The sequence below is a fragment of the Alosa sapidissima genome, chromosome 1 (assembly GCF_018492685.1).
Source record: "Alosa sapidissima isolate fAloSap1 chromosome 1, fAloSap1.pri, whole genome shotgun sequence".
NCBI lineage: Eukaryota > Metazoa > Chordata > Actinopteri > Clupeiformes > Clupeidae > Alosa > Alosa sapidissima.
In genome coordinates, this window is record NC_055957.1 from 51,407,307 (window position 1) to 51,417,926 (window position 10,620).

The 10,620-nt window shown below is 44.3% G+C and overlaps 1 protein-coding gene across 3 annotated transcripts; it reads right to left on the minus strand.

Annotated features, from left to right (window-relative positions):
- Positions 1-61: 61 nt before the first annotated feature.
- On the minus strand, positions 62-7,416 carry LOC121708864 (intracisternal A particle-promoted polypeptide). Of its 3 annotated transcripts, none has more exons than XM_042091899.1 (10): positions 7,298-7,416; positions 6,289-6,740; positions 5,950-6,161; positions 5,139-5,358; positions 4,600-4,755; positions 4,069-4,236; positions 3,736-3,873; positions 3,505-3,627; positions 2,055-2,275; positions 62-977 (listed from the first exon to the last, which is right to left on the minus strand). In XM_042091899.1, the coding sequence occupies exons 2-10, from the start codon at positions 6,653-6,655 to the stop codon at positions 753-755; spliced, it is 1,830 nt and encodes a 609-aa protein (XP_041947833.1). In that variant the 5' UTR covers positions 6,656-6,740; positions 7,298-7,416; the 3' UTR covers positions 62-752. The 3 variants fall into 3 exon arrangements, with proteins under 3 accessions (XP_041947833.1, XP_041947757.1, XP_041947912.1); XM_042091823.1 differs by lacking the exon at positions 7,298-7,416 and adding an exon at positions 7,104-7,281; XM_042091978.1 differs by lacking the exons at positions 2,055-2,275; positions 7,298-7,416 and adding an exon at positions 7,104-7,283.
- Positions 7,417-10,620: the final 3,204 nt, after the last annotated feature.

Consider the following 10,620-nt stretch of genomic DNA (forward strand, 5'->3'; position numbering starts at 1 on the left):
GAGACCACAGGTGGTCCCAAAGTGGCCCCAGAGAAATAAATATATACACAGAACAATGAGGTGGTTCAAAATATTATTTTAAATTCATGTTCGTCTGACAGGTGTTCCACTGCACACAGCTTCATCAGTTGTAACATTCAACACATTCAGAGTCTTCACTATGTGAAAAGATATATTACTCTTTGAATCTAAATGAGCTGAAATGCTTTGAAAGGTTAGATTCTGTTCCCATTCAACATTTTGTAAGGTTGATGATGTGCTGCCATGTGTTCCACAAGACAACCTAAACTATATTGTGTGATGGTGCTAAACTGTAATGGGGAGGCCTTGTATTTTTTCATTCCAGGATCTGAGATTAGAGACAGGAAAAACCTGTCTCAGTGAGACAACACATACAATGTGCTAAAACAAGTAGAAAGTGAGATATGAAGTTTAAATAGTCTGGCAGCAATAATGAGATGAAGGTTTACAGTCTCATGTAAACGCCCATCACAGACGGACGTGATGGCAACACTAGAGTTCGTTGGAGATTCTGTTGAAGGCAATGTACTCTGAAATGAAATGTTTGATCGTAAAGTTCTCCAAGTCTCTGATAATGATGGTGTATCAAAGTCATGAAGGACTGATTTTGTCTGCTGGTTTTTTCACAAGGGCCCATCCACTGAAACAACACACATCCTTCACATTCCTTTGTTGTGTGCAAAGCGTCGGTCCATCTCGGGCCTTAAATTCACATTAGGCTCAGGGGCTCCTCAGAGCACAGCCACACCCCCATCACATCTGCTGGTGATCATGTTGCCGATCTCTGTCCAGGTGTCCAAGTGGGGGTCATAGATCTCCACCGAGTCCACGGTCACCGGGGCGGAGAAGTCTCTGCTGGACACGCGTCCTCCGACTGCATACAGCAGTCCGTTCACCGCCGCCACCGTAACTCCAGCACGTGCCACCGACATTGGCGCCACCTCTACCCACTTCTCCTGCAGATAAGAGAGACATAATGCTCTGTAGTTCAATAGGCCATCATAAACAATCACACACACTTAATTAATGTGGGGTGTCATCGGCATCTGTCTCCATCATAAAATGACTTTAGTAAAACAAAGTGCAGTGCAATGCTGTTCTTTGTCTGATGTTATGTATGATAGTGTTTCAGCATGTGTAGTAGAGGGCACGTGGTGTGAGTATGTCCTCACCTCCTCATAGCAGGACTTCTCCAGGGAACCCTGGGTCTCGTTCCAGCCCCACCCCCACCATGTAGATGTGATTGCTTATCCTTATTTGTATTGTATCTTGTATTTTTTATTTCTCATAGTGTGTGTGTGCGTATCTCTGTGTGCCTGTATGTGTGTGTGGGAGTGCATTATCATGTGTAACATACTGTATGTGATCCGTATCATCTGCCTGTTTCGTCTAGCCTAGAAATCTAGACGCACCCTAGCGGCAGCAAATGTCATTTGCTGCCAGGGTAGTTTAGCAACTCTCCGTTGGCTTGCGAGCTAGAAAAATTAAACTTCGATCAGGCCAATCACAATGTGTATAGGGTCGGTAGGCGGGCTTAATATAATGATGACAGAGTTGCGACGGTTCGGCATGAATTCCCTGCTACTTGAAAACAAAGAAGATGGATGTTGCTTTTGGCGAACAGCGTGACACGAGTTCAGCTTTTTTTAAGTTGGCAAAAGTTTGAACAACTAGCCAACTATCTCCGCTGGTGGGAAAACGCATGGAACTCATGAGTTGTAGCGCTATCCTATTGCCTGCAGACGAAATTTGAAAGACAACCATTTATCCCGCCCCTCTGACTGAGCACTGTGAATGGTGAGTCCCCAGACCCTACATCTTGATGTGGGTCTGGCTTGTCAGACTATGTTTAGTCTTTTTTTAAATGTTGTCAGGTGTCTATTGGATTCTGATCTGTGCCCTGCCAGGGACTGGAGATGTAAATCAGACTGATGACGGAAATCTGGTACAATATATCAACACTGGAAACATTTATGTTTAAAATTGTACTTGGTACCTTAAAAATAGAAAATCCATTTGATATACGAGCTCACCTCCTCAGGGCAGTACTTCTCGACCGTCTCCAGGGAGCCCAGGGCCTCGTTCCAGCCCCCCACCGCGTAGATGCAGTTGTTGAGACTTGCCACGCCTACATAGGCACGCCGGGTCACCATGACAGGCAGGGCGCTCCAGCGGCGCGAGATGGGGTCGTACACCTCGGCTGAGCGCAGCTCAGTGCCCTCGTCGCTGATGCCACCGATTACATAGATGAAGCCTGACCGCGGTCACAAGAGCAGTGTGGAGAACAACCATCATAAGGAATGGAGTTTATAGGACTGTCAGTGAGGATAGGAGCAGGCTTCACTCAATTTGTCTACTTTTAAACTTTAAGAGTGCTGGCCTGGATAGTTATACATAAAGGACAGTAGGAGAGAGGCCGCACTATACATATACTCTTTTGTGCACACTGAAGAAGGCACACGCCGAAACGCGTATGCGCAAATAAAAGAGTTTATAGGACTGGACATGGGGACATTCAGAGACTGCACATTTACAATCCATTCTTTACACCTACCTTTTGAACAGAAACAGCAGTTTTAAAGAAGCCCTATGCAACAATTTTAGCAAAAATGACCTTAATTATACAGGTTGAGAGTCGTTCTGATGGTTCTACAACACTTTCTGGGTTGTTTGGTGGGTGCTTCGTCTCCCTCTATCGCTACGGAAAAAACGAATATGCAACTTTCTGAACCCGGACCGGGTAAATCCGGATGTAACTCGGCGGAAGTATCCAATCGCGCCTCGAAAATGTAGTCAGATTGTAGTTTCTAAGAAGACTGCAAAACGGACGCCGACTTGGCTTTGTTGCTGTTGAAATTGTAAGTAGCCTACCCTTGGGTGAACTTCGTTTTTGTAATGTAGTTTGATAGTCTCTTGAGCAATGTGTTTGCTCGACCGTTTTATTGTGAGCCCTGTATGTATGTGTTTAGCTTGGTTTCTTGATGGCTAGCTTGCCAGCTAGTGGGGGTTTAGCGTAGCACGAAGCTGCAGGGGGAGCTATGTCATGAAAAATGCGAGCCCAAATCCGGCGAAAAAACCCAGAAACAGCGAAGGAATAACCAGACCTGCATAGGGCTTCTTTAAGAGTACTTCCCGAGATGCTTTATATGTGTATGTATTATTTTATCTGACCACCAGATGGCGACAGAGACCAATTTCATCCAGAGCCATAATATATCTAGGGCTAAGATTTCATCTGGGTTTTTATGCAACAGCCTTAAACTGCACTCAAGGTGGTAGTACTTAAGTTATCTCAATCACAGGACTACTCTTGGTCTGTTCCATTTCAGCCAACTAAACAGAAGTGAATGGAAAGCAGGATTGTTGTATACAACCTTATTCAGTACCCAAATTCCCCTCCTGTACTGACTTAAAATAGTGTTACATTAGAGCATCAGAAGCTCACTGTTCTTAGTTGCATACTGAATAATTTTATGTACTTACCCTGCAGCTCACAGCAGCCAAAATAGTAGCGAGGCACAGCCATGGTTCCTATGACCTCCCACTTATTCTCTGCAGGATCATACCGCTCCATGGTCTTCCCAATTTCTGAGCCAATCCAACCACCTTATTGAAAAATAATAGGTCGTATGAAGCTTTCCTTACTGATGCAACTGCTAAAGAAATAAAAAGTGTTTTGGGCATAAATATGCCAGTGTCTGCAGAGGAAGTTACCTAATGCATACAGAGCTCCGTGACACGGGCACACACCCACTCCACAACGCGGGAAAGTCAGTGAGGCCACTGCAGCCCACTGTTTGGTCACTGGGTCGTACCTCTCGGTGCAGTCAAATATCATTGAGTCCTTCTCGCCTGTTAAACACAAACAATTAAATCTGACAGGCCATCCAATCTGCCACCGTGATAGGCATCTCTCGTAAGGGAAACAAACACTTTGCCAGGTATTTTCTAATCATAATATAATGTCACACATTCAAACACATTCATCTTGAAACAATTACTCCAACTCAAATAGCGCATGTCGGTCACCCACACATACACACACACCTCCCACCACGTAGATCATTCCCTCCAGCACGGCCACCCCCAGTCCACTGCGTGCCTGGTGGAGAGAAGAGACGGTGGTCCAGTACTGACTGAAGGAGTCAAAGCGCTCCACACAGCTCAGAGCCCGGCTGTCGCTCCAGCGTCCACCCTGCAGACGCGTGTACCCTCCTGCCAGCCAGCGCAGAAACACCAAATAAGGGAAGAACAGCAACAGACAGACACATAGATTATTTAATGTAGCCAGGGGATAATCATCCTCACACATCTTTCCATGTTCCATAGCAAAAGAAGGATGGGTGTAGCACCGCACAAAAGGCAGAAGCAGAAGTGTCAGTTAGCAGTTTCTGATTTCAAATTCCTCAGGATTGACTCAATTGACTCTGACCACCGGTCATTCCCCGGCCCCATCACTCTCTCTTATTCACTTCCTGTTTATCTCCACTGTCCTCCGCATGAAAGAAATATATCTTTCTATCTATCTATATATTTATCTATAATATATATATTCAGACTTGACACTCAAACACATACCAATAGCATAAAGGTACTTTCGGGCTTTTCTCCTGGGTCTGGTTTTGGCTGGCTGCAAAAGGCTGCAGATCTTGTTCTCCTTTGGGGATTTGGAGACCTCTGTGTAATCTTTCAGGAGTGTCTGCAGCGCCACTCGCAGGCTGAAGTCAGTAACACCTTGAGGAAAGCAATTCAAATCTTTAAAATACTTGCAGTTAATTAGTGTTTTACAATACAATTGTATTGCTAATGAGTAAAAGGTATACTTACATATCAAATGAAAAATAATTTCTAACTTTGAAAGAGAAAGACTTATATATATATATATTATATTTATATATTATATTTATATTTTATATTGTATATTTCGGCACTATCAGAAAAGGCTAACTAAATGTATGCTGCATCTCTCTACTGCATCTCTACAGTGTGATGGGAAACTCAGACAACTTTAATGTGCTCAAAGAGACCATTTGCACGGCTCTATGTACAGCACAGAATATACAGAACAAACAATGCACATCAAGGCAAGGAGCGAGGTGCGTCAAAGACGCTCTCACCTTCAATGTATTTGAACAGCCTCTGTGGGGACAGCAGGGGGAAGCGCACTGCGTCCAGGACCTCCACCACATGCTTCTTCCTGCGGGCCACGTCCTGTAACACCCAGTCCATGGCAGCCGTGAACACCTGGTACTCGTCCTCAATCCGCAGCTCCTCACTGCGCAGGAGCTTCACCAGCTGGTCCTTGGTCAGGTTGGGGAACTCTTCGGCTGCACACACCTGAAGTGGAAGCAGATGGTCAGTGTGTTACGGCTCAGCATCCAATTGGATAGACCTAACCAATCAGGGCAATGAAATGGGTGAATCCTGTAGGGAGAACAGCCATAAACATCATTCTTATCGCTATTATCTGTTTGATTTTTTTTTTTTTTTTTTTAAGTTATTGTGCAGTCAATATCTTGCACAACAGACACCATAGTGAAATCTAAACATTGTGCTTCTGTAGCAACACCCTTTTTGATGTAAACAAAATCAACTAAGGTGAATGATTAGGCACTGTTGCTCATCTGTCCATCCTCTTATAAAGCACGCCCTAGCGATATGATTGGCCCGAACACCTCTAGTTCAGGCATAGAGACTTGCTAATGGAACGACTCCAGACTGAATTTCCTGAACTCAAATGTTATGGGCTGGGTAAATTCAGGCTGGCCTCCAGGCTACCTTTTTTTCCTACTGCATGAGAAATTCATGTATAATACATACCGCAAGGCACGGCAAGTTTATTAAATGTAGTGCACTGCATACACAGGGATAGAGAGAGAGAGAGAGAGAGACAGAAAGAGAGACAGAAAGTCACAACTCACATCTCACCTCAAGAAAGTGAACATGAATGAAGTTTTCTGTGAACTCGAGCAGGTCCATGCAGGCGATCTGCTCCAGGAACTGATAGATCCCGACACAGTTGGTCGCATCCATCTGCCCACGGAGGAATTCCCCACAGATAGCCACCACCTCGCTCAGCTGCAGCATGTCTGCTGCCACCATTAGCGCCTGCACGTTGTCCACTGTCACATCTATGGAGCCTATAAAGTATTTCAAGTTAACCATCATGAAGGACAGTATTTTTTAATTGATAGGCTACATATTCTTAAATCCAGTCTCAGGAGATCAAAAAGCACAGGACAGAAAGACTGATGATCACATGTGTACCTGTATATATAAACTCCAGCAGCTTCTCAAACACCTCGGCCTCCACCCCTTCAATGCGCACCTCTTCCTCGTGGGCCTCACTCATGGCCCCTGAGAAGAGTGCAGCGAAATAGGGCCCGCTGGCAGCCAGCACCAGCCTGTGTACCCCAAAGAAACGGCCGCCCACACACAGCCGCACATCACAGAAGTCTGCGCGGAGGCGCATCTTGTTCATCTGAGCCAACAGCAGACGCGCATGCTGCTCTGCGGCGTAGAGAGCCCGCTCTGAAGTGTGGCCGGACATGACAACGCCCGATGTGTCACCCATAGAGTGGGACGCAGAGGCCGCCGTGGTGGGAGAAGTCTTGGGCCTGCAGCCCGAGGACATTGACCTGCTGACAATGACAGCAGCTGCAGGCTATCTCTCCTACCACTCCACAGTGCAGACACAGGTACACCATCCAACACTAGACCTGACAAAATATGTTTAGTACATTTCAAAATTAATTAGGGAAACATCATATGAAACTGTAATGAATCATATGAAAACTATATTCTACCAATGCAGTTTCATTTACAGAAGTTACATCCTATATTGCAAAAAAAACCTGCATAAAACCTGCATAGTGCATCACCCTTTATTTTCATTCAGAAGTCATCGCTGTAGTTAGATGTCAATGCATTCTGCAGCAGGTCAAATATGGTGCATGCAGACGGGTGCACTTCTCTCAGTGCTATGCTTTATTCTTGGCGATTGAGTTTTCTTTATGAAACATTCTTACTTATCCATTAACGTGACGTTATCTTACTTATCTATTAACATGATGTTATCTTACTTATCCATTAACGTGACGTTAGCGTCCCTTTCCCTTCCCTTCCCCTCCTCCTCCCTTTTTCTACTCCACAACAACCGTATAGTTGGGGACTCCAGCTAAGACATACAGCTTTACCATAACATTTCATACCGGTGCGTTATTGCACATATTCTTCAATAATTTAGTGATGTATATACGTGTGACAATGAACTGACCAGTAAATTACAACTCTTATGACTCCTCCATCAGTAACAGCGCCTCCGTTGCGGCAACTTCCGTGTTTACAATCTATTGCTCCAGTCTCAGCAGCCCAAACGTATTGCTAGGCTAGACATATCGAGCGCAGAGTAACGCAATGATGGCCTATTTAGTCTACTCAGAGAATGTCTAATAAGGGGAGAACTGCCACCCTCGGAAAACTTCCGGTTTCTGAACTGGTTGCAGTTCCTTCTGTGGTTCCACATGAGGGTGCTCGTCCACGAGTGCAGAATGCATGGAGGTCTATGGAGCTGTACCCCTCAAAATCCACTTTTCTCGGGATATAATTTTTTTCCAAGTAATTTGAGTATTGTATTCGAAAGGGGAGGCAAAGAAAATACACTTGGTTGAGTGTTATATTTTTTAAAGTCACTTAATTGTTCTTAAAAGCCTTTCAAATGTGTCAATGACGTCATTCATTAGCACAATGCTAGCGTGTTATGTGCAACAACGACCCAACCTGTAAGAAATCAAAAGGACATAAGTACTCGTTCATTCAACTTTTGACCTATAACCCATGTTGAAGTTATACAAACTACAATCAAATCTAAGATTTGTCAACGACAATCAGGTGAAAGAGACAATTTTAGCCGTCTAGCTCCATTGACTCCCATTCATTCTGCACTCATGGCGATCGCCCCCAGTGGAACTCTGGTGGAACTGCATCCAAAATTCGGTACAATGGGACTTAATACGGAGTGGCAAGGCTCTACGTAGACGGGCTCTGGTCTACTGTAGACTAATAATTGTGGGGAACAAAACGAGGGTGGGTGGGGTTGCATGGTTTCTTATTATGGTTGTGGGTGGCATAGCTTTATGGTTTAGTGCATGGAGGTATTATATAAGGTTTAGTGTACGTTGAAGTGGTCTGCAGTGCCTTCAGGGGTTGTGTGCGCCATTATTGGCCGTGTGCTTCAACTTGATGTGATTCAATTTAATGAAGTTGTTCTGATATTGTTTGTTGCCCTTTCCCCTCATATCCCCTGCAAATTTGAAAGTAAGAAGTATATGACTATGACTTAGTTAATATAGATGTCTGCTTTTCTAGGCTACTGCTGGTTGTACTCATTTACAGTGCCTGCCAGATATTTATTAAGCTACAGATATTTCTATTTATAAAGTTTACATATTAAGTCATGTAAACTTTATAATTGTGTTTGCATTAGCACTGGCTATAGTTTATCGTATAAAAGCCATTTTTTTTAAATAATCAGTGTTTTAACATGTAAGCAGCAAATAATTGTGCTGTTTTTTTCTGGGCAGCCGTGGCCTACTGGTTAGCACTTCGGACCTGTAACCAGAGGGTTGCCGGTTCGAACCCCGACCAGTAGGCACGGCTGAAGTGCCCTTGAGCAAGGCACCTAACCCCTCACTCACCCCAAGCCAACCAAATTTAGCCCTGCCCACAACATTTGAGGTCGGGAAGTTCGGTCTGAAATTGTACCGTTAAGGAGCAACTATGCCCGAACCAGAGCTGTTCAGACCAATCAAATTTTCGAGATGGTCGGTCATCGGTACAATGATGGGCCGATCAGCATCAGTGCCTCATCTATCGCGTCATCTGATATGATAAAAGTATCACATTTGGTAAAGAAACTCACAAAGGAGGTCTGATCGGATTTAGAATCATAGACACCTCAGATTTGGCCCCTGGGGGCCATGGCAGCTATTTTTCAAAATGACAGACAAATATGTATTTTATTAGGTGGAAAATAATAGAAAACAGAATCTAACAACTAATACAGTTGCATATTTTACCATAAATCTAATTCTTCACACATACTCATGAACAAGGCCTTTTAATATTCTAATAATAAAAAATAAAAAAAGGTAGTATGTATTACGATGTCCCCTCTTGTAGCCTGCAGTAGGTGGCAGTATAGCCTGCCCTGGCCTACACAAAGACTGGTAGGCTACTCATACAGCGTCCTAAAATAATGGTATAAGTATTTTTTTTAAGGTTTTTCAGAAGAACCAAAAATTGAATGATGATGATTTAGGCAACAAAAAAGGCTACCTACAGACAAATTATGCATACATATCTACCCACACCCCTTTTTTTATTACTATTTTTTATATATATGCACAAATTGTTGTTTTCAGTCACACAAATTGAAGACCACCAGTATGTGATATGGCGCCCCCCCCCCCCCCCCCCCCCCCCCCTTAAATATGCTCAACATGTTTTCGCAGCCACACATTTTGAAGTCCCAGCCTAGCCTATGTGATAATGATAGCCTAGGTTGTATGTGACTCGGTTGAGACTTAGCATGAGCTGGTGCCTTCATATGCGAATTATACATTTGTATGGTTTGAAAAAAAATGCTGTGAGGATTACATTTCACCCCCATTTTAAATATACAAATTGTCTTGTTTTTACAGCCACAGAATTTGTAGTTCAAGAGTAGGCCTATGCAGGACCTATTACTGTCTCTCTGATACTGTGATCAGCAGCACCGGAGCGCCACAGGGAACTGTGCTCTCTCCAGTCCTGTTCACCTTGTACACATCTGACTTCTGCTACAACACTGAGTCATGCCACATGCAGAAGTTTTCTGACGATGCTGCAATTGTGGGGTGTATCAGGAACGGGCAGGAGGAGGAATATAGGAGCCTGGTGGAGGACTTTGTGCAATGGTGCAAACTCAATCATCTCCAACTCAACACTTCAAAGATGGTGTTGAGATGGTGGTGGATTTCCGCAGGTTTAAGCCCACTCTGCTACCAGTCTCCATTGATGGGGTCAATGTCAAGGTGGTAAGCACCTACAAGTACCTGGGTCTTCACCTGGACAATAAACTGGACTGGTCAGCCAACACTGACGCACTCTAAAAGAAAGGGCAGAGCAGGCTGTACTTCCTGAGGAGGCTACGCTCCTTCAATGTGTGCAGCAAGCTCCTCAGGATGTTCTACCAGTCTGTTGTTGCCAGCGTCCTCTTTTATGCAGTGGTATGTTGGGGAGGAAGCACAAAGAAGAAGGATGCGGGGCGACTTGACAGGCTGGTAAGGAAAGCTGGCTCTGTAGTGGGAGCTGAACTGGAGTGCATCACTTAATATCTGACAAAAGGACCCTGAACAAACTGATCAACATCTTGGACAATGAGTGTCATCCACTCCACAGCACTATTGTTAAGCAGAAGAGCCTGATCAGCAGGAGACTTCGCTCACAGCTTTGCACAACAGACAGACTGAGGAAGTCATTCATCCCCAGGGCCATTGAACTGTTCAATGCATCACTTAAGGGAAGAGGAGAAATAGACTTATTTGCATAGTCTGTCTG